The sequence below is a fragment of the Panicum virgatum genome, chromosome 9K, assembly GCF_016808335.1.
Source record: "Panicum virgatum strain AP13 chromosome 9K, P.virgatum_v5, whole genome shotgun sequence".
Classification (NCBI taxonomy): domain Eukaryota; kingdom Viridiplantae; phylum Streptophyta; class Magnoliopsida; order Poales; family Poaceae; genus Panicum; species Panicum virgatum.
In genome coordinates this window covers 62,820,309-62,842,238 of record NC_053144.1, presented here as the reverse complement: position 1 = coordinate 62,842,238, position 21,930 = coordinate 62,820,309, and the positions used below count along the sequence as shown (strand labels likewise).

The following is a 21,930-nucleotide window of genomic DNA, read 5'->3' as shown; positions in this document are numbered from 1 at the left end:
CCACTCGGGAGGTCGCGTTCTTTACTCGTCTCAACTTTGCCGCGAGGCACCACCGCTCGGTTCGTGAGTCGTGACCCCGTTAGTTTGCTCGCGCGCGCGCGCGCCCCCCTCGTGCTCGTCTCGATCCCGCAAAGTCCACGAGCCGCTTCTCCGTGGCGGCATCGGCCGGTGGCGCTTGCCGCGCGCGGGCGGTGTCCGTAGCCGGCGTCGCGGCACCGCGGCATCCGGCTGCGCCCGCCCGGGGCCAAGCGGGAAGGCGCCAAGGCCACCGCGCCCTCCGATCCTCCTCCCGGGCTCGGCCGCCGGCCGGTCCCGTCCCCCGCGCACAGTTTGATGCCGACGGGCGCGCGCGGCGCGCATCGTTGTTTGGGACGCGCCTGGGCCGGCCGGGCGGGGCACGGCTTGGCGCCTGACGTCTTCCCGGGTGTCCTGTTCCCGTCGAGGCATTTCTTGCTAGGGCTGACCTTGGTATCGGTATCGCCGGGGGCTAAACTAAGTTACTGTCTTGTAAGTCGTATTGACGCTGCCTGTTCTCTTGTTCCTGTCTGCTTCTACCTTGCCGAGAAGCTGCAGTATTCAGTGTCTTGGGACTGTGAACTCGCTGCTCCCAAGGATCAGCGGCCGGCTGCTGCAGTGCTGCATAGGACGTCATATGCTGTCAGGTGATTGATTCTTGTGCAGCAAGAAGGCTGACTAAAAAGAGGGTGGATCAGTGAAAGAACATTTTTAAATCAGTTAACAACGGGATCTACACAAGTTTGAAGTTGAAACAAAAGGATTGAAGTGAGGAAGACGGTCAGATCAGGTACGAGAGTGATCGGTGGTTCAGTGTACGCCTGCTAATGGGGTTGAACCCACCCCAAATCCGCCCCTACCCATATTTCAAGGGCCCTAACTACCACCTGCCCCGACCCACCCCGTCGGCCCAATGCCCCAACCCGCCCCAACCCGAAGTCACGATGGAAGATGATATGCGACTTACGTGCCGATCTACTACCATAGCGCCCCAACCCGTCCCAACCCGTCTATGTCGTCAACCCAACCCGCCCCAACTCATTTCATAGTGTCACCCGTTTCCACCCATCCAATAGTACCCGTATTAAAACCCATCCAATAGTACCCGTCACGCCCCGCCCCATTAGCAGGAGTAGTTCAGTGGACACGGTGAAATGAATCCATGGCCAGATTTACCATCACAGGAAGAACGTTTGGTTGGTAACCCGGTGGAAGCAAACTAAATTTGAGACGATACCAGTATACCATAATAGACTAATAGAGTTTGCCATTCGATTAAAGGTATTTCGAGTGGACGAATCCAAAAGCAGCACCATTTATAGACATGTACCTTTCCCTTTCGAAGGGGTTTTGCATATAGGCCTATAGCCACTGATAAGCACAGATACCATTATTCAGGACATGCAGAAGTCGATACAAGAATCTACTGGCAATTTTCCTCTTATTCTGATAGTAACAAGATTATTGTATACATCACTGTAGACAGGGTACTAAACTGTTTAGTTTTGAGATGTTCCAGAACAATGCACATCATTTCCATGTCTCCGCACAATCTGCATATACCATGACATATCCCTTGGCCCTTTTTTCTGGTGGAACTAGGCTGTTACTTGCTAAACTGAAGACTGAATTCCAATGATACCTGCAAGTTATTGACAGATATACATGTAAGTGCCATCTATCAGAGGGGTCATTTAAGCAACGTAAAGCAGCTTCCATCATACAAAAATCTGTGTATGTCCACTTCTAGTTTTAGAACTTTCTGTTAGACTTGCTTAAAAAAATCGTAAAAATGCCAGTCTCTTTCATACAGTTTGCAATTGCAACGCTAAAAAAAGGCTTGGTGTTTACCACATCCAACTCTAGCGCCTGCATTTCCTGTTGACTTGCTGAGTTCATGGCCACCTTCAAATATATCAATGGAACATAGTCAGGAGCAGTTAAAAAAATACGAAGATGCCTCACACTAGAACAATTATTAAGGAATCCCCAATTTTGCAGATTATTACAGAAAATGGGAAACAGGGGTCAAAATACTATGATGCTTGACGTGCAGCAGGGCAATCAGCAGTTGAAAAGAGTATGAAGAAAACATGCAAAACCAGGTGAAAGAAGTGCACATGTAATAAATGAGTGCAAATTAGATCAAAACATGGAGAAATTATTTTTTCCACTTGTAGCATCCAAATGATATCTGTAGCGATTGAACCTGTAACCAGTACTCCTAATAATTCAGCATCCAATGAGTTACTATATGAGAATTTTGTAAACAGTTATCACATATTGTGCCATTATGGATGTTTTTCTTTAGCTAATGTTATCCCTGTATAAATACTGCTAATAAGCAATAAATGAAGGACGAAATCTTATGAAGTACTTGTGTACATAACAGAAAGATAGATTAAAATTTTGACAAATAGTTCTCGGTTTCCAAGTGCATCATGATCTAGCAAATGGTATGGTAATGCTGCAAAATGGCACTATCCTAGAAACAACAGCTGTAATGATTGAATGAGATACTACACCCTAGAAGCAACAAATGATAATTGGCACTAATTGGCAGTGAAATATCAATGGAGCAGGTGGCAATGCCAGTTATTCTGGCTACATCCAACATTCATTAAAATATTTCCAGAAAGATGAGGCCCCATCTACATTAACAATGAACATACAAGATATAATAAAGGGCCTTCAACTTTCTAGGAACTACAATATAATTGCAGTGGTAACACAAGCATGCTTACCCCTCCCTAGGTCATCCGGATCAGCATGAACAACAACTGCCCTTCCCAGTATGGAATGAGGCCCACTCAATGAAATCTTCAGAAAGCAGCAGAGACACATTATCAATTGATCAAAAGTTAAAATTAATGAGCTCATATTTTACATCCTTCGAGACAACCAAACCTGTAGGTCCCTTATGAACACTTCTGCAACTCCTGAAATAAGTGTTCGAGGCCTTATCAGGAGACAAGAAATGTTTCATAAACATACATCTTCCTTAGAGAATAAAGGGTCTTATATTAGGCTTAGTACTAACCATCTTTGTTGGCTGCTATGTTTCCCAGGTCACCCACATGTCGTTCATCATCAAATGGTGCTCCATGGGGCTTATTGTGAGGGTTAAAATGGGGCCCTGTGAAGCAAATAAATCTTTCAAAACAGCAATATGAATGATGGATACCAGCGAAACTATAACATGTATTGTTGTAAGACACTAAGGAAAAGCCCAATAGTAAAAAATATGTTTGCAATAAGCAATTCAATTTCCCTTGATCACGCACAATCTTACAAAAGGATCAAACCCTCGTACTAGTAATGATGTAGCATTTGACACCTAGCTGCACTATGGCTCCAGTAGACTAATACGAAGAGGGCAGTAGCTACCAGACTGATAGTATAGTCATAAGAAAAGGATGGTGAAATAATGAAACTTAAATTCCACAATTCTCTGCTTCACTACCAGTATTGAGTGCCCATTTGACCATTTCATCAATAGCTGCTGAAGTAGTTTCATTCAATAGCAAAGGTGAAGTTAGGAACAGACCAGATGAAGGTTTAGTAAAACCTCTTCCAGACATAGGAATTTCTGCGATAACATGTACCTTTTCTCGTTATCTAAAATGCATGTACATACACAAAACCAGTATTTATGCACGACACGCTTGTGTGACATCTGAACCTACCATACCGCTATATCTTCACTGTACAGCTGAACCGGTTCATGAAATCCCTAATCACACAGATTTTACACATCTTGAGGGCTACTTGAGCCGCTTAAAACGTTTCGAGTTTCGACACAGTTGTGATTCACTGGCAAATCAAGCAGTATTCCCAATTCGACAGCACCCGTCACACACCAAGCAACCATGAATCCATGATAGGCAACGAAGGCGACGCACCGGTGGAGTTGCAGCCGTTGGTGGTGTCGCCGAAGACGTGGATGTGGAATCCATGCATGCCCGGAGCCAGGCCCGTGACCTTGCCCCTCACCTCGGTGTACCCTAGCACAGACACGGGGAGCAAACACCAGCAGCGAGAGGAGGTGAGCTAGGACTTCCGACGGACCCGCAGAGTTCGAGAGAGCGGTTACCGGTGGCGGGGTCCTGGAAGAAGTGTAGGGCGCCGGCGACCGAGCTGTTGGCCCCGCCGCCGATGAGGGCAACCCCCTTGAGTCCGCCGGCTTTCCCTGCCATGTTTCTCCGTCCGCCGTGCCGGCACTAGTTCGGCTTCGTCGCTCTTCCTCTCTTTTTTCGTCGTTCTGCCTGACAAAAATAGTACACGATGCAATCCGGCCCACCGGACAATGTCCACGACCCAGTCGGCCCACGAGAAACATGGATCGTGGGGCCTACCGGTCTCTCCTTTTTTTTTTGACTAACCGGTCTCTCCTCTCTTGTGCCTGGGCCAGCGCCCTCCACTCCTCAACGCCGGGCTCCGGCCGGCCACCTCGCCTCGCCGTCCGCCCTCCTCCTCCATTGCCACTTAGCTCGCTCGCCTCTCGCCTCCGAGAAGGAGGGAAACGGACGATGTCGTCGGAGAATGAGGTGGACCGCGCTGAATCGGCAGTTCGGCATGCTCCTCACCGCCGTCTCCGTTCACTAGCAGTTATGCACCTGCACGCTATATCCTCTTTATTGGAACCCTACCCTTTTAATCGGGGTGGAGCTCGAGTAGCTTATTTTCTTCTCCTATACGACTCATTTGTTCCTATATCAAGAATCACCTCCCTTAGTTTCTACTACCATAATTACTTGTCTGACGAATCAATCGTCCCCATCCAATGTTTCATGCAGTTAATTCAGAAAACAGTTACTAGTACTATATCTATAAAGGCATTTGTAAAAGTATTACGTCTTCGGTATTTTATTTAGTAATTCTGATCCCTGAACAAACATATCAGTACGTATGATCCAATATGGTAGCATGGATTTGCATTGGTGGAGTTTCTTTTTTGGCCAGTAAGTAATCTGACAGTTTCTCGAGAAGAACTGCGCGTACCCTTTGATATAATGGGCATGTCATATACTCATACCATGTACTCATGTAGTCTGTCTTCTTGATAATGTGTTCGGTGATCAGTATCTGCGATGGTGTCCTCACCCATGGATCATGAAATGCAGCATCTGCTATGGCATCCTCACGCATGGATCAAGAAATGCATTGCACACTGCACATACTACACTTGTCCTTTCCTATTTGTTGTTTAAGATATCAACGCGGTCTCTTATAAAGGTATTTGAATATTGGCGTTTCTAGTTATATTCTAGCAAAATTTATTGAGTTAGATGGCAAAGTTTTTTTATGACCAATCTACTAATAGAATTTTCATGTGACATTTTAGGACTTATTTTATTTTATATCAAACCATCATACCAGTTCAACCAACTTTACACTTCTACTCTGCCAATCATGAACAGGTGAAATGCAATAACGAACAGGGAAAGAAATGGTAGGAGTAGGACAACAATGCCATCCAAGCACGCCTAGTTGACTGATACCAAAGGAAAATAAGCATATTTCCAGATCACATGGCTCAATATTCAGCTTCCTCCTCATCATCTTCAACTTCAGCTCCGACTTCCTCATAATCCTTCTCCAGTGCCGCAAGATCCTCCCTTGCCTCTGAGAACTCCCCTTCTTCCATCCCTTCGCCGACATACCAATGAACAAATGCACGCTTTGCATACATGAGATCAAATTTGCGGTCAATACGGGAGAAGACCTCAGCCACGGCTGTGTTGTTGCTGATCATGCAGACCGCTCGTTGCACCTTGGCCAGGTCCCCTCCTGGGACTACAGTTGGTGGTTGGTAGTTTATCCCGCATTTGAATCCAGTAGGACACCTGTGCATGTGGAAACACAGAAAGATGGTCATGTCTCATGCAGCTCAGAAGATTACAATCTATATCTGTCTGATATAACTAGGTAAGGATTGTGAGCATATACCAATCCACAAACTGCACTGCTCTCTTGGTCTTGATTGAATGGACAGCAGCATTCACATCCTTTGGCACAACGTCGCCACGATACATCAAACAGCATGCCATGTACTTACCATGCCTGGGGTCACATTTTGCCATCACACTTGATGGCTCAAACACAGAATTTGTGATCTCAGGAACAGAGTGTTGTTCATGGTAGGCCTTCTCCACTGAGATAATCGGAGCATAAGAAGAGAGCATAAAGTGTATTCGAGGATAAGGCACAAGGTTGGTCTGGAACTCAGTTATGTCAACATTAATAGCTCCATCAAACCTCAGCGAGGTGGTCAGAGATGATATAACTTGAGATATGAGCCTGTTCAGATTGGTATATGTTGGGCGCTCAATGTCAAGGGATCTCTTGCATATGTCATAGATAGCTTCATTGTCAAGAAGCACAACGACATCAGTGTGTTCAATCAGGGAATGTGTGGAGAGCACACTATTATAAGGCTCAACAACAGCAGTTGAAATCTGCAGCAGGAAATGGTTTCAGTACAGCGTACTTGTACTTTACAATCAGGTACCTCTGCAAGCTTATAGCTAGGCACATAAATAGTAATGTTGAGAATACTTTTTACTTGCTCTAATCTCAAGCATACAGATTTATATCTTACCCTATAAACTCTATGAAGACAATAAAAAGAATGATGTTCCCTGGGAGAGGGTATACAATTCTAATATCCGGATATTCACTCTCATCTTTGCTCTATTTAGAGGTATACATGCTCACGTGAATACCAAGGTTATAATTAATGTAGTAACCCTCAATGAGATCCGTTGAGAAAATTAATTTTGTTACAATCAATGATAAGTGAATGTAGGCCAGGGAAGGATATCTTTCTGTAGGCAAGCTATGTCTTATTGCAAGAACAATTGAACAAATAAAGAGTTCGGACCACTGATAGAGGTAGCTCAATTGTAATGGCAACAAAATTTATACTTTATTCGGGACTCTTCCGGAAACTTGACAAAAGCAACATACTAGGTGGAGAGAGAAGCAAGGGGTGCAAAGAGACTAGACTAGCTTTAAAAAAAATGAAAGTACGAAACATTACATATCTTGACTTCTCTTTTGAAGCTATTACTATGTTATATCCGTAGTTTTGCGAAATCAAGGTTCATAATGACCACTGAATACTACAGTTTTTTCTTGGGTAGTAAGTACTTGGCAATTTATTGGTGACTGCATAGATGCAAATATGATAACAAAATTCATACAGGAATGATATGAAATTATCATAATAATACCTGCGGTGAAGGATAGATGGTGAATCCAAGCTTCGACTTCCTACCATAATCAACTGATAGACGCTCTAAAAGTAACGAACCAAGTCCAGAGCCAGTTCCACCACCAACAGCATTGAAAACTAGAAAGCCTTGAAGACCAGTGCAGTTGTCTGCCAATTTTCTTATCCGATCAAGGCAGAGATCTATTACTTCTCTTCCAACTGCAACAGAAAAATAACTTCAAAATACTCGCAGTACCCAAACAGGATAGGTATTAAACAGAGCATCCGAGCATGCTAATCTTTTTTAAGGTGCCCTAAGTTAAAAAAAGGTGATGTTGCTTGTATAGTACGACAAGTAATTGCAACTTAGAATGATTGAATATTTAATTCATAGATCCTGTCCCCTTTAATATTCAACTTTTTGTGCGTTAGTTCAACCTGTCTGTTTCTAGAATTATTCAAATAAATAAGTTTATAGTTTACACAGTTTTTTTTTTCGAGGGTCAACTGGGGGGAGAGAATCCCCCACCTGATTCATTCATGGTAGCCCCTTAACCGCCCGTGAGGTTTACAAAGGTTTTGAGTACATAATTTACACAGTTTGTAAATGCACCCAGAGTATTCCACAATTCAAGATAGCATTTCCGAACTCTAAGAGTTATTATACCCTGATCAATATAGCAATTTAGATTGCTGAAGTGATTTTCTTTTCCTCAGGAAATGGATCAAGGTGAGGCACGGCATATCACACCTGTGTAATGTCCACGGGCAAAGTTGTTCGCAGCGTCTTCCTTGTGGGAGATGAGCTGCTCCGGATGGAAGAGCTGGCGATATATCCCAGTCTTCACCTCATCGATAACTGTGGGCTCCAAGTCAACGAACAAGGCTCTCGGAACGTGCTTCCCCGCGCTCGTTTCACTGAAGAACGTGTTGAATGCATCCCTCGCAACCCCAACAGAGGTGTCACTGCAAGGCAACGGGCAAAAAACAGAGAAATTGAATACTGCAAAACAGGTGAGCTATGCGTGCACATCGGAGGCCAGTCACATGCTTATCCTCCCTGATGCTTGTTTCACAAAGGAGCTTCTTTTATATGCAGATATTTTTTCCCCATCTTTTGATTGAGGCCCTTTTCTACTTTTTAAGCAAGTGGTTTTGGACGCAGGGGTGTCATCAACTCATAAAGAAAAATTTCAGAGCATCCGACAAAGTTTCTCAAGCTTTGGCTTTAGGCTTTCATCCAGTAAAGATCGTCCTCAGGATTATCTCTGAAAAATCCCTTTTGTGGCTACTACTACAAGAACCAAGAAGGCAGCGCTATCTAAGAAAAATTATCTGTGCTCGAATCATTAGACTGACAAAAATTCGACAGAATTCTCAAAGAAGGGTGAGATGAACAAAGAGTCAGAAGTGCGAGAATTGGCTTAGAAGGGGGGGCGCACCTGGGCATGAGGCCATCAGGCTGGATACCATGCTCGAGGCAGTAGAGCTCCCAGCATGAATTCCCCACCTGGATGCCCGCCTGCCCGATATGGATGCTGATGATCTCCCTCATCTTCTCCGTCTCTCGCTCTCTCCGTGCTTCAGTTCTGCGGCCCTGGGAGAGCAGGAGCAGACACCTGCACGGGGAAGAAGCCTGCGAACCAAAAAGGCTTGCACCACGGCACACGGGGAAAGGGCGTGCCCCTGAGCAGACGGGAGAAAAAGAGGACAAGGCAGCGCAGCTGCGTCAACCGTAACGTTCTTCAGAGAGCAGAAAGCGACCGATGGAGTGTGCGACACTTCGCACAGGTCGGACGGAAAGCGACCCCTATGGACAAAAAATTATTTGGTGGATTGTCTAGCAACAACGATTACTCCTAGACTAGAAGGAGGTGCCTATGGGACTGACGATGATGATGTTGATGATGATCTACTCCAATCTGTCTGTCTGCTATCTTTAGGCTAGTGACTGGGGAGTGACGGAGTCGAAGGCAAATTCATTTCTGGATGGAGGCTTGGTCGGAATTTTCTCCGGTTCTTGCAGGACCGGACACATGCCGCTGTCGAAACCTACGCTCTGAATAGTCCTTTTTTTTTCATTGGGTGTGTTTAGATGTGTAAAAAGAGTGTAAAAAGTGGATGCGAAAAGTCACATCAGTCACTGTAGCGCACTGTAGCACATTTCGTTTGTTTGTGGCAAATATTGTCCTATCATGACCTAACTAGGCTCAAAAGATTCGTCTCGCAACGTACATCAAAACTATGTAATTAGTTTTTTTATTTTAGTACTCCATGCATGAGTCATTTGCTATATTTAATGTTTTGATGTGATGGAGATGTGATGGAAAGTTTGGAGTTTGGGGGGGAGTTTTTTGGAACTAAACACAGCCATTGGCTGTTCACTTCCAAAAATTTCTCTCTCCAAACTTCACTATTCACCTATCACATCAAATTTTTTACCTCATGCATGGAGCATTAAATGTAGATAAATAAAAAAAACTAATTGCATAGTTTTGATGTACACGACGAGTCGAATCTTTTGAGCCTAGTTAGGTCATGGTAGGACAACAATTATCACAAACAAACGAAAAGTGTTACAGTGTGCCACAGTGTCCAATGTGATCCTTTTTATCACTATTTTACGGATCTAAACACAGTCAATTGGAGCCTTGTGTAAACCTAATAAATAATCTTTCGTGTTCTGACAGACTGAGTATCTGAGGCTGTGTTTAGATCCCGGGAAAAAATGGAAGAAAAAGTCGCATCGGACACTGTAGTACACTGTAGCACACTGTAACACTTTTCGTTTATTTGTGGTAAATATTGTCCTACCATGACCTAACTAGGCTCAAAAAATTCGTCTCGCAACGTACATCAAAACTATGCAATTAGTTTTTTTATTTACCTACATTTAGTACTCCATGCATGAATCATTTACTATATTTAATGTTTCAATGTGATTGAGATGTAATTGAAAGTTTGGAGTTTTTGTGGGATCTAAACACACCCTAAGTTGACAGAGGTCGTCTGTCAGGGAATGGAACTGCAGATCAGATCTTCTCATGACTGTTCCTCTCACTGAGGACGCGGACCACGCCATATGCTAAGATAAAAAATGACCGCGCTTCGTTTTCACCATCCATACCAAATCATGTTGGATAGTCCATGACAAGACGCTACGAAAGATGCGCGCCAGCCACGAACGACACCAATGAGCACAAACAGCGGCGCATGTTGATGAGCTCAGCAGAGGGGCAATCTTCATGGTGACTCATGCTTCACACCACTGCTTGAGGCCCCGATTCAGCAGCCCAACGAGCCAAATGTTCTGCTCCTAATCAGTGCTACAAATCTTCCGATATCTGACAGGACAGCACGAGCATCATGCGGTTCTGAGTGTCGTTACCCTGGCTGGACAGTGAGGTGTGAACATCAAGTGCACAAAACGTGAAAATATCTTGTGTCGTTTTTGTTCTCTGCATCACAAATTCGTCTCCAGAGAGGCAGAGAGACGTCGGGAATACTTGCCAGATCGTAGACTTGTGAGTCCTAATTCCTGCCAGATCGTAGACTTGTGAGTCCTAATTCCCCCTACTTCATTCCAAGTCCATCAGTATACAAATCATCATCAAGTCGAATATCAAGTACATGTATGCAATGCAACTCATGTATTATTGGACAAATCTACCGAAATCTAACCATCTTTTTTTCTCTAAAAATAAAATCTAACTAGCGTCAAGAACAGCAGCTATCTGAATCTACCAATGATTTTTGTTTTCAGTTTCGTTTAGCATGGGAGTTGGGAAGTTCTTAGTGCAGAGCTTATGCACGAGCACACACATGGCAGATTGAGGATGCCTTGGTTTTATTCTGTTCTTGATTCGCCCAGTCATTCCTGTTTCGATCCGAAAGAACGATGCTGATGATTCTTCTTTCACCAAGTCCCACCCAAATCTCTGCCTGCTCCTGTTTGACCTCGTGCTGCCAATATTCAGTCCATTGCAGGCAGCGAGCTTGCTGTTTGCCACGAGCCCACGACAAGCATTGCTTCAGGCTGCTACGCTACTCCGAGAGGTGGCACATGCGCGGGTGCAGCGGGCACCATAGCGGCTGGATCGGCTCGGCGCGGATGCCGCGCGCCACCATTCGGTACCTCCACTCGTTGAGCCGGGCCGTGGCGTTGGCGTAGCGCTTCCTCCCGTTGGCGCCCTTGTTCCCGGACCAGAGCGTCTCGGCGGCGGCGGCGGCCCTGGGCCAGAGCCTGGCGTCCAGCACGACGGCGTCCGACTGCTCCGACCACAGCGCCACCTCGCCGCCGAGCACCCGCGTGGCCTCGTCCTCCGTGAGCCCGTGCAGGATGTCGTAGTCGTAGATGCGCTGCCACGTCTTGAAGGGCGCGCACCAGGACCCGCCCGTGCCGCCGGGGTCGTTGAACAGCGGCGTGCCCTCGCGCTCCTTGTCCTGCACGTCGTACCGGCTGTCGTTGCCGACCCACCCGCCGTGCCCGCAGTCCAGGTAGTAGTAGGACGCGGAGGAGACGATGGCGCGGTAGCCGGCGGCCACGATGCGCTTGGTGTTGTCGGCGCCGTTGTTCCAGGTCTGCAGCACGGTGGTGTCGCGGGGGAGCACCGTCTGCCCCACCGACACCTTGGGCCCCAGGAGGACGTCCTCCCAGTATACCACCGTGCGGTTGAGCTCGTTCACCAGGAACGGCCGCGTCGCGTTCACGAACAGCTCCAGCAGCCGGTCGTGGGAGCCGCCGTCCGCCAGGAAGCGCCGCACCACGGGGTCGTCCTCCCAGCACGCCGTGTTCACCTCGTCCGCGCCGCCGTGGAGGTACGGGTCCGGGAACAGCACCGCCAGGTCGCGCAGCACGTCCTGCGCCACGCGGTACGTCTTGGGGTTGAGCGGGTTCAGCTGCCCCGTGCCGGGCTCCGCCGCCAGGGCCGGCTTCGCCGCCGGGGCCCAGAACTTGTTGGCGCAGGTCACGATCTCCGGGTACGCGCCCGCCCACGACCCCGCGTGCCCTGAGGTCAGGTGGAGAGATTGCGTTCGAGATAAAATGGAATGGCCAATGCAGGAGGATACGAGTGATTGATTGATTCAGCAGCAGCTTGATTTGGACTTGGTACTCACCGGGCATGTCGATCTCGGGGATGACGCGGATGCCGAAGGCCTCGGCGAAGCGGACGACGCGGCGGACGTCCTGGTCCGTGTAGCGCATTTCGGGGGAGTAGGAACCGAAATTGGCGAGATTGGGGACGGAGGGGAGGACGAGGGGGAACGACTGGGAGTCGGTGATGTGCCAGTGGAACACGTTGAGCTTGTTGAAGGCCATGGCGCGGATGGTGCGAAGGATGTCGCGGACGGGGTAGTAGTTCCGGGCGGTGTCGAGGAGGATGCCGCGGTGGGTGAAGAGGGGGTGGTCGGAGATCTCGATGTCGCAGGGGACGATCGGCTGGCCGCCCGCGGCGGCGCCGCCGCCCGCCCAGGACAGCTGGGAGAAGGTCTCGAGGCCACGGATGGCGCCCCATGTCGTGGCGGCGGAGATGTCGGCGGAGCCGGAGTTGGGGGGCACGGAGAGCGTGTAGGACTCGTCGACGCCGGGGCCGAGCGGGAGGTCGGGGTCGGAGACGGAGAGCGCGAGCAGGCCGATGGGGACGCGGGAGAGGGTGTAGTTGGCGGGGGGCACAATCGGCGCGTGGCGCTCGCTGCGGATGAGGCGGCCGTAGTAGGCGATGGCGTGGCGGAGCGACGGTTGCGACGGCGAGGCGCGGATGCTGAACGACGGGGCCAGCGGCGCGTACACCGCCGTCGGCCACGAGACGGTCACCGGCTTGGGCCACACCTGCACCTTCTGAGGCGGCCGCGGCGGTGGCGGCTGCGAAGGCGGCAGCTCGCGGGAGGCGGGTGCGGCTGCTGGATGGACGAGCAGCAGGAGGAGGAGGAGATACGGCGACGCCGCCATCGCCAAGGTTTAGGAGGAGGTTGAGGTTCACCGTGGGGATCGATGCGTGCGTGCGTGAGTGAACTGCAGATCCAGTCAGTGGCTTTGACATTCTTGAGTTTGGGTGGTTGGCGTTAATCCGTAGCACGGCACGTGGATCCGAAATTACCCTTCTGTGCTTTTCTTAAGGAGAAATATCTATCGATGCTCAAAAAAAAAAGGAGAAATATCTATCCTTCTGGGCGTGCTATGAGCCTATGACTCTGACCATCCGCTACCGTCAAATGTGCAACCCGAGATTAGTAAAAAGCTACTATTATAAAAATAGAGATCAGTGAAAATTTATAATATCTCGGTATAGGTAGTGTTCATTTGCATCAAGCTTTAATTACCAAAACATGTGATCCTAAGTATCATTCTTCTTCTTCTTTTTTCACCCTGACACAGGAGCAATTTTTGTGAAATATGAATGGTAGACAGCTAAAGGAGAAATGACAATTTGTAAGTATGAGAAGGCATTTCTTCCAATTAAAGAAACGGCAATCTGTAAATACGCTCTAAATGATACGAGGTTATAAAATGTTTCCTACAAATGGCAACATAGAAAAAATTATAAAACATATTAACATAGAAAAACAAAAGTAAATGAATGGACATACTCCCTATGTCCCGATTTAAGAGTCGCCCTCACAGGCGCCCTTTCATGACGACAGTTAAAGCAGGACTGAGGGAGTAGGCACTTTCTATCTCTGTTTTCTTTAATGCAAGTTCTTGACAAAACCTCCTTTTATATTTCATCCTACAATACTATGTTTGTCATGATAAAATATAAGGTCCATGTAGTTAGCTAAGATTCACATAAAGAGATGATACCATGTGTTGGAATCCATAACCATAACCCATTTACTTCATGTTATCTTTGCTTTGAGTATGTGACTGTAGGAAGTGCGATGGCTGACCGGCATATCTGATCTGCCGGATTTAGCGTGTAGATTAGGGCACCCTCTCTTCCTCGATATCTCATCTTCGTATTAAAAGGCCATGGAGCACTCGAGGTTGTATCACAACAAATATGTTTATATGTTTTGAAAAAAAATATGTTTATATCTTTTCAAAAAAATATGTTTATATGACAGAAAAGATAGGCCGAAGAATGATTTGCATAAAAAATTGGGTAAAGTCCGTTTTTCAACCCTGAACTATCACGATAGTCCGATTTTGGCCATTGAACTACGAAACCGGACATCCTACACCTCCAACTAACGAAACCATTTGAAAAACAACCCTGGCTCAGCCAAAGGCGGATGCTACAGTAAAATTTCCGAATTTCTAAAATTTCCCACCTCTCTAAATTAAATAATAAAGAAAGCATAGTTAATGTTGTCTAAAAATCATGATATTTTTTTGGGAGGTAGATCAAAAGACAAGGAATTTATATTGGCTAGATGTGATACATTAAACATAATGGAATTTGAATTATAAAATTTTAAAAATAGGTAGAATTTAAAATTCCTTGAATTTTTAGGTCAGCTAAACCTATGATAAAAATGCATTAAAAATATTATAATTCATAATTTTTTATTTAGTTTAGTTAGGTACTTTTTATTAGCCCAAGTTCTATAGAAAATTCATAAATTAAAATTTGAGGAATCAAATTTGATTCAAATTTGAGCTTTGTGAAGGAATTCAAAAACTTTCATAAAAACTTGGGCCAATAAAAAAATACCTTATTAAACTAAATAAAAAATTATGAATTATTATATTTTTAGTTCATTTTTATCAAAGGTTTAGCTGACCCAAAAATTAAAGAAATTTTGAATTCTACCCATTTTTAAAATTTTATATTTAAAATTCCATTATGTTTAATGTATCACATCTAGCCAAAATAAATTTCTTGTCTTTTTATCTACCTCCCAAAAAAATATCATGATTTTTAGACAATATTAACTATGCTTTCTTTATTATTTAATTGAGAGAGGTGTGAAATTCTAGAAATTCGGAAATTTTACTGTAGCAAAACCGCCTTTGGCTGAGCCAGGGTTGTTTTTCAAACGGTTTCGTTAGTTAGAGATGTAGGGTGTCCAGTTTCGTAGTTCAAGGACAAAAATCGGACTATCATAATAGTTCAGGGTTGAAAAACAGATTTTACCCTAAAAAATTTGACATGTGCAATGGTGATTTTTTTTCCAACATGGGATTTTCCCCGAATTTCATTACCCGCGTAACGAAATTATAAAGCGTTAGTTTTTCAGCAGAGTAATGAAAACTGAAACGCGGGGGCAAACACAGGACCCCGGAGGTACTGTCTTACAAGAACTGAGAGAGAACTCCTGAGTAAACACTTCTCCTAACAGCGGTGGACACTACAGAAAATCTAGGAGCCATAGCACAACTTGACGATAGGACCTCCTTTCTTTTCCTTTTTTGCATCAGTGCAGCAGTAGCATTCCAGTGTCCCTCGGCGACGCGCTCCTTGGATGGAAATGAAGAGCTGCTTCCTTTAAAGATGTGCAATGGTGATTTTGATTTATACTCTCTCCGTCCCAAAATAAATGCATTTCTAAAATCAGACACGGAAATCAATGTATAGTATAAAATTACCAAAATGCCTCTAATTTTTTGTGAGAAGAGTTCAGATATTGTCAAATCTTTTCTATAAGAAAATTTCGGATACTCTTGTCTTTTATGAAAGATGGGTCAAAGTAGCAATTTTTATGGGACAAATTTCAAATTTTAGATGTGCAATTATTTTGGGACAGAGGGAGTACTGTAGAAAAAACACATTTAGATTACGAATACAATGTTGTAGTGAATCTCGTATTTAGGAGCAAAATAATTTTGAGCGACTATCCGTGCCAAATGGCTAAACACATCCACAGATTCGAAGATTCCAGAACCCTGAGTCCCTGACGGCCCCCCGGAGTTAAAAAATAAGAGCACATCTGATTGATCATAGAAATCTGAGATAACAGTGGATGTTTCCAGCAAAGATCAGTGTCTTGCTTCTCTTGGCTGGGTCCAGTTTTTATTTTCCAATAGAATACAATGACAGACACATATTAGCACATGTTTGATATAGGCTTCATACATGCAATGGGGCAATTGTTGATTACATTTTAGTGGCAGAAATAGTCAAGTTCAGACCGAATAGTTATCAAACCATTTTTAAATCCTTATTCAAACAGGAATTGGATGGATCCTTGGAAAAAGAGTATAGAGTTTGGATGTATAGTGGGTGTGGATATCTGAACTCGATTGGATCTTAATGCATCTGGAGTCATGATCTCTCCGAATTTTGTAATGGAAAAGAAGCAACATGATTGAGCTTTGACACATAACTAAATAAAGCATTATCAGGATATGTATGGAGTTATTCGTTTTCTTTTTTGGAAGGCCGATGGAATAATTGTTTTAGGATATAATAGTTTCAGCTGTAGTAATTGTAATAGTTATCTTGATTTGGATAATATCAAGTCCAAATATCTTTGGATAATTTTAAAAGTATAATAACTATTTGGTTTGAACACCTTACCAAATAAGCATGTGTCTGGTTCATGCTCTGAATATTTGGTAAGGTGTTCAATCCAAATAGTTATTGGTCAGATTCATGCTCTTAATATTCTAGACTATCTGTATTCATGCATTTGGATGTTTGGCTTGCAGACACAAGCAGCAGTGCCCGGGTAGCTATTGTATAGTTCAAGATTCATTACCTAGAGGTCCAAAAGGTAAATAACTTCAGACCTACCTGTTTAAATTATCGCAGCATATTATATTATACAGTAGATCTGTTTCTTTTCACAAATGCTTGGAGATGACTATTCAATGCAGAGTTTGCAGATCTTAAATTTTGACTTCTAGCAGAGTTACTAAATGCTAATTGTTTCTGATAATCTCAGTGGAAGACGCACTCAATGAGGGCAAGGCTGAAGAAGCTGTCGGCAGAAGTTCGCACTTCACACATAATTCAGACAAGGGTGGAAGAAGCAATAAAAATGAACGGGAAGATGCCTCCGCTGAGTTCCTTCATGTTCATGATAGTAGAGTTGGCTGTTCAGGACTGGAGTCCTCCTCAAGAGACCGGTCCAGCAAGAAAATCAAAATTTCAAAGGATGATTGCTGTGACCTTCAAATTGTAGGAACAGTTCATGAAGCACCAAAACATCCGAGAACAGCTGTATTAGAGAACCAAGAGTACACGAGACGGAAGAAAAAGAAACAAAGAAAGGTGGATAGCTACTCAGTAATAATTGAATGGCTGAATTACTATTGTTTTAGTGATTCAGATGAGGATGAGGTGCCATTGATTAATAAGAGAACAGAAAGAAGACGACGACAAAAATTACATGACATGTCTATAGCCAGGTTATCCAGCAATGATGTTGTGTCTGTAAGCCCACCTTCTGATACAGTTGGTTCTTGCCTGCCAGATCCAGGGGACAACAGCAAACTTGAAATTGCGCCAGCTTCTCAGCCTGAAGAAAGATCCTCGCAAATTCATCCTGTGGGTAGTAATGGAGTTGCTGGAAATCAAGCTGGTCATGGATCTCTGTCTTCTCCGTTGGATTCACCAATTAGAGGTGAAATTGTTGACATTTCAGATGGTTGAGTACAAGAGTTCCGTGTTAGATCCTTATACTGAAGCCTGGATTCAGGATTATCCAGTATAGTGGTTGTAAAGACCCTAGTTTCTTTTATGCACCTTGCAACTGCTAGACAAGTAGACATGCGCAGGCTGCTAAGCCTGCGAGTGCCTTTGTACATGAGCTTTCCGTTAATTTATGCCTTTTTTGTATAAGTTTTGTTTGTTCATTTTGCATTCAAGCCGTATCCGTTTGGAACGCGTTTTTTTTTAAAAAAAATTTCTCGCGTTCTGAATGGGCCAAAGCTATTTGAAAAGTAAGACCAAAACAGAAGGGAGGGAGGCCCATCGTCTCCTTATTATCTCTCTCCCCCAAACCCAATTATCCGCTTCTATCCACAGTCGCAAGTTCCAAGCCGCTCCAACGGCAGCCATGGCTTCCATCACCGTCCTTTCCCTCGCTCCCACCGCCGGAGCCACCTTCCTCCACATCCCAGCCTCCACCTCCTCCTTCGTCGCCGCTCCCGGAATCCTCACCAGCCGCCGGGCAGCGCCCCGCGCCCTCCCGCTCCGCGCGCGCCCGCTGCGCCGCGTCACCGTCGTCTGCAGCGGCGCCGCTGCGGCAGCCGAGGCCTCGGATGCGGCGGCGCCCGCCGAGAAGTTTCGGCTCGACAACCTGGGCCCGCAGAAGGGGTCCCGGCGGCGGCCCAAGCGTAAGGGGCGCGGTATCGCGGCGGGCCAGGGCGCGAGCTGCGGGTTCGGAATGCGTGGGCAGAAATCGCGCTCGGGGCCCGGCGTCCGGCGCGGGTTCGAGGGAGGGCAGATGCCGCTCTACCGCCGGATTCCCAAGCTACGCGGCATTGCCGGCGGTGAGGTTCCCTAGTTTAGGCCTGAAGCTTCCCTTAATCCGATCAATTGAAGCAACTCTCTAGTTCAGGCAAATACGTGTTCCACTTCACATTGCCCATACTAAATTGGAGGCGCATGATCCATTGGATTGCCTGATGCGAGTTGATTTTGTGGGAATGGCGGTAATTGAGAAGTTGTCTGATGCGAATTCCACCATGCCTTTTCAGGAATGCACATTGGGTTGCCGAAGTATGTGCCATTCAATTTAAAAGATATAGTGCGTGGTGGATTCAAAGATGGTGACGAGCTATCACTGGAGACCCTGAAATCACGGGGCTTGATCAATCCTTCAGGCAGGGAAAGGAAGCTGCCATTGAAGGTATATAAATATGATGGTTACTCTTTTATTGCTTTCTTAAAACTTGTTTCGTGGAATGGTATGGTATTTTTCATGTGAGTTGATGCGTCCCAAATTATGAATACTTTCAACTTTCATGGGTTTAGTTTTTAGGTCTTGACCAGTGAGAACTATGTGTTGCCTGGACCTGCTCTTCAAGATGACCTTGTTGTACCCACGATTTGAGGCAAAGAATCAAAGTGCTGTCGGAGTTTTATTTGTATTTGTTGTTGGATCGAATGATCAGTGTTCTTTTTCTTTATTTTTTAAATGTTAGTGTAACATTTCTGAGTTGACCTGCGATAATGGTAGATACCAAGTTTAGCCGCTTGAGTTAGAAGTCATCTGTTACTCTGTTAGGACTTGTCCTGTATCAATTTTTTGCCTGCTTGTGTAGATGAGGACCACTTGTAGTTGAATGGCTTTGTTGGTACAGTTTGGGAATACTCCCATCGGCTATTTGTAGGATCTACAGTGCATACCAAAAAGTAACTATAGACTTCCATACGATCATATCTGCCCACATTAACCTCAACTAGTATCTGGACTTCCAGCAAACACATTCTATAACATTACTCCAGTATTTTACCCGGTAACTATTGTGATATGATTTTGTTTGACATGCATGCTTACTTTTTGTTCACCTGTCTTTAGATTTTAGGGGATGGTGATGTGTCAGTCAAGTTGAACATCAAGGCTGGAGCATTCTCAGCATCGGCTAAAGAGAAGCTTGAGGCAGCTGGTTGTAACCTGACTCTATTGCCTAAACGGAAGAAATGGCTTTCACAGAATTATCTGAAGAACCAAGCCCGTGCAGAAGAGTACTTTGCCAAGAAAAAAGCTGGTGCTGGTGAATCCGATGGCACCTCTGCGTAGAACTCCAATACGACGTACTCTTCTTCTTCCCTTTCCTTTAGCATATGCTTATTTCTCCCTTTTTGCTCTTAGTTATTGATGTATCATGAATTTTGTATCTATGTGATATGCAATTATTTTATGCCCCTTGTAAAATGTAAACAACATGGTGGTGTGGTACAATGCCCTGGTGCTTCTGGAGACCTTTTCTAAAGAAAGCCTGGAATCATATGTATAAAAGGAAACCCCCAAAGATCAGGCTGAATGTGCATCCAGTTCTAAAAAGATTAATCTATAAAACCAGAATCCTTGCCCTTAGTTAGATTTATAGATGCATGTGGCTTGATTCCATTAAGTCAACATGCATCTATCTTGTCGTGGGCTTTTGGGGGTACCCACAGCCGGGTGGCGGAACGCACCCGCCTATTCCCCGAGGGGAAGTACTCGGGGAAGTGCAAAGCGATTAGGCCAATCTAGCTTGGGGGCAAGAGCGTAAGAACACACGGATTTATAGTGGTTCGGGCCGCCGGAGCGTAATACCCTACATCCACTGTGTGATGTATTGCTCTTAGTATGAATGAGTCTATCCTCTGCCCAGCCGGACTTCTTTTGGACCTGAGTCCTTCTCTAACGGGCGTCTCCCTTTTATAGAGCAAGGAGGACGTGTACACAGGCGTTGGACCCCGACAGGTGGGCCCAACAAGGATGTATACTATACTGAATAGACACTAATGGTGCTACAGTGATGGAGAATCTCTTGCCGGATACGCTTCATCGTCCTGTAGACTCTCTGACCGATGGGGGTCTTCTCCTGTCCCATCGGCGAGGCGCCCGTTGAGGTAGTGTAGGTTGCGGTGTAGACTGTTGGGTCTACCGCGTAGGCGTTATGATACTCCGTCGCCGAGTCGTCGTGTCTATCTGGCGTAGCAGACTGACGCGCGTGGTGTGAGTGGCGCCAGCGGCTGTACTGTGCACCTTGGTAATGCGCGACCAACAGTACAGCCTGGCAAAAGTCTCCTCGGGCTCTGCTGTGGTAGAGCGCACTTAACGTCTCCCGCATGGAATGCGGTAGGTGGGCAAGTCTTTCCGAGGAAGCTTGGCAGCCGCGCGCGTACCTGCGCCTGCGGACACGTGGCGTTTCCGGACCACCCCAGGCGGGGTGTTTGTTCCCTCCCCGCTGAGGGGTCCGGATAGTATTTGGGGGTCCGGGACCCGGTGGGAGGTCCGGGCTGTCTTGGCTGAGCGCTCCGTTCTCCGGGACACATGGTGACACCGGACCCGTCTTGAGCGGAAAGCGGGTCCGGGACCGTTGGTCCGGTGAGATGGTGTCGGACCCCAGGGGTCCGGCTGTTCAGCTCTTTAGGGCGTAGTTATGGATAACTACGCGAGTCTTGGCACAGCAAGAGGGGGTACCCTAGTCCAGAGGTACCGACATATCTGTCCATAAGAGTGAATGCGAATGATGATGCACATTTCTCTTTGTTTGTATTATTCTTCTCTGGACTCTGGTGTTATGCACTGATCAATTAATTTTCTTTAAATAAAATACATTCCATTTCGGGAGTTAGAATTCTGTTTAGTGAAAGAAATTGTATTATCTGATCCTAAATAAAAGGAACATCATTTCAGCACCTTCATTGATACCTCGATGTAAACCTGTCCACTTTTTTAATCCTGCATGTGCTCCTTTCATGATTTATGTCAAAGATGGACTTGCATGATGTGATGATGCATCATTCATCTTCTAGCAAAAATAGCCAGCTAGTATGCAATTCGTGTTTGAAGATGCTACAGTAGGATGGTTCTTCTTGGTGTATAGATTTATTGAATTGCCTATTTTGTTTGAGAATGTGTAGTTAACAAGTCCCATGCAGTAGTAATTTTGTGTAGCACCTATGCACTACGTCACTATGATAGGGTCAACTGGCTTTGGTACTTCTTATTTGACTTAATCTAACAGTATGGATAGCTCGCTCACGCTAGGAAAAAAACAAACGAAGCCTTCCCTTGTTTAAAGCTTCATGGAAATAGGGCTATTGATGAATTAGTAACTGCTCTTAGTTATTATGGTTCCGTGGCTTTGTTTT

General features: G+C 45.6%; 5 protein-coding genes and 2 long non-coding RNA genes across 8 annotated transcripts; 3 read left to right on the top strand and 4 right to left on the bottom strand.

Moving 5' to 3' along the window:
* Positions 1 to 1,265: 1,265 nt before the first annotated feature.
* LOC120646835 (superoxide dismutase [Cu-Zn] 2-like) lies at positions 1,266 to 4,285 on the bottom strand. 2 transcript variants are annotated; one of them, XM_039923324.1, is made up of 7 exons: positions 4,109 to 4,279; positions 3,918 to 4,019; positions 3,056 to 3,151; positions 2,923 to 2,954; positions 2,760 to 2,835; positions 1,867 to 1,920; positions 1,266 to 1,657 (listed from the first exon to the last, which is right to left on the bottom strand). In XM_039923324.1, the coding sequence occupies exons 1-7, from the start codon at positions 4,209 to 4,211 to the stop codon at positions 1,629 to 1,631; spliced, it is 492 nt and encodes a 163-aa protein (XP_039779258.1). In that variant the 5' UTR covers positions 4,212 to 4,279; the 3' UTR covers positions 1,266 to 1,628. The 2 variants fall into 2 exon arrangements, with proteins under 2 accessions (XP_039779258.1, XP_039779260.1); XM_039923326.1 differs by lacking the exon at positions 3,056 to 3,151 and having other exon boundaries at positions 4,109 to 4,285.
* Positions 4,286 to 5,343: 1,058 nt separating this feature from the next.
* LOC120646834 (tubulin alpha-2 chain) lies at positions 5,344 to 9,012 on the bottom strand. Its single transcript, XM_039923323.1, has 5 exons — positions 8,674 to 9,012; positions 7,983 to 8,197; positions 7,251 to 7,450; positions 5,965 to 6,473; positions 5,344 to 5,861 (listed from the first exon to the last, which is right to left on the bottom strand). Exons 1-5 carry the CDS (start codon positions 8,784 to 8,786, stop codon positions 5,552 to 5,554), a joined length of 1,347 nt encoding a protein of 448 aa, XP_039779257.1. The 5' UTR covers positions 8,787 to 9,012; the 3' UTR covers positions 5,344 to 5,551.
* Positions 6,380 to 8,907, top strand: LOC120646836. Its single transcript, XR_005664625.1, has 2 exons — positions 6,380 to 6,522; positions 7,949 to 8,907. It is a non-coding gene; the product is annotated as an uncharacterized LOC120646836 (long non-coding RNA).
* A 1,776-nt stretch (positions 9,013 to 10,788) lies between the features above and the next one.
* Positions 10,789 to 13,310, bottom strand: LOC120646833 (beta-hexosaminidase 2-like). Its single transcript, XM_039923322.1, has 2 exons — positions 12,350 to 13,310; positions 10,789 to 12,240 (listed from the first exon to the last, which is right to left on the bottom strand). Exons 1-2 carry the CDS (start codon positions 13,179 to 13,181, stop codon positions 11,276 to 11,278), a joined length of 1,797 nt encoding a protein of 598 aa, XP_039779256.1. The 5' UTR covers positions 13,182 to 13,310; the 3' UTR covers positions 10,789 to 11,275.
* Positions 13,311 to 16,701: 3,391 nt separating this feature from the next.
* LOC120648214 lies at positions 16,702 to 17,958 on the top strand. The gene is made up of 3 exons (XM_039924949.1): positions 16,702 to 16,710; positions 16,786 to 16,888; positions 17,060 to 17,958. The coding sequence occupies exons 1-3, from the start codon at positions 16,702 to 16,704 to the stop codon at positions 17,767 to 17,769; spliced, it is 822 nt and encodes a 273-aa protein (XP_039780883.1). The 3' UTR covers positions 17,770 to 17,958.
* A 142-nt stretch (positions 17,959 to 18,100) lies between these two features.
* LOC120646831 (50S ribosomal protein L15, chloroplastic-like) lies at positions 18,101 to 20,108 on the top strand. The gene is made up of 3 exons (XM_039923321.1): positions 18,101 to 18,611; positions 18,819 to 18,970; positions 19,643 to 20,108. The coding sequence occupies exons 1-3, from the start codon at positions 18,176 to 18,178 to the stop codon at positions 19,862 to 19,864; spliced, it is 810 nt and encodes a 269-aa protein (XP_039779255.1). The 5' UTR covers positions 18,101 to 18,175; the 3' UTR covers positions 19,865 to 20,108.
* Positions 19,924 to 21,363, bottom strand: LOC120646832. The gene is made up of 2 exons (XR_005664624.1): positions 21,277 to 21,363; positions 19,924 to 20,210 (listed from the first exon to the last, which is right to left on the bottom strand). It is a non-coding gene; the product is annotated as an uncharacterized LOC120646832 (long non-coding RNA).
* Between the last annotated feature and the right edge of the window lie 567 nt (positions 21,364 to 21,930).

Coding starts and splice junctions, on each gene's coding strand:
- LOC120646835 (XM_039923324.1), bottom strand. CDS start 4,211: ATGGCAGGGAAAGCCGGCGGACTCAAGGGGGTTGCCCTCATCGGCGGC. Junction 2,955..3,055: donor CATAGCAGCCAACAAAGATG/GTTAGTACTAAG, acceptor CACTTATTTCAG/GAGTTGCAGAAGTGTTCATA. Junction 1,921..2,759: donor TCCGGATGACCTAGGGAGGG/GTAAGCATGCTT, acceptor ATATATTTGAAG/GTGGCCATGAACTCAGCAAG.
- LOC120646834 (XM_039923323.1), bottom strand. CDS start 8,786: ATGAGGGAGATCATCAGCATCCATATCGGGCAGGCGGGCATCCAGGTG. Junction 6,474..7,250: donor CCATCTATCCTTCACCGCAG/GTATTATTATGA, acceptor TTCCTGCTGCAG/ATTTCAACTGCTGTTGTTGA. Junction 5,862..5,964: donor GCAGTGCAGTTTGTGGATTG/GTATATGCTCAC, acceptor CCACATGCACAG/GTGTCCTACTGGATTCAAAT.
- LOC120646833 (XM_039923322.1), bottom strand. CDS start 13,181: ATGGCGGCGTCGCCGTATCTCCTCCTCCTCCTGCTGCTCGTCCATCCA. Junction 12,241..12,349: donor CCCCGAGATCGACATGCCCG/GTGAGTACCAAG, acceptor ACCTGACCTCAG/GGCACGCGGGGTCGTGGGCG.
- LOC120648214 (XM_039924949.1), top strand. Junction 16,889..17,059: donor ATTACCTAGAGGTCCAAAAG/GTAAATAACTTC, acceptor TGATAATCTCAG/TGGAAGACGCACTCAATGAG.
- LOC120646831 (XM_039923321.1), top strand. CDS start 18,176: ATGGCTTCCATCACCGTCCTTTCCCTCGCTCCCACCGCCGGAGCCACC. Junction 18,612..18,818: donor GCTACGCGGCATTGCCGGCG/GTGAGGTTCCCT, acceptor ATGCCTTTTCAG/GAATGCACATTGGGTTGCCG. Junction 18,971..19,642: donor AAAGGAAGCTGCCATTGAAG/GTATATAAATAT, acceptor ACCTGTCTTTAG/ATTTTAGGGGATGGTGATGT.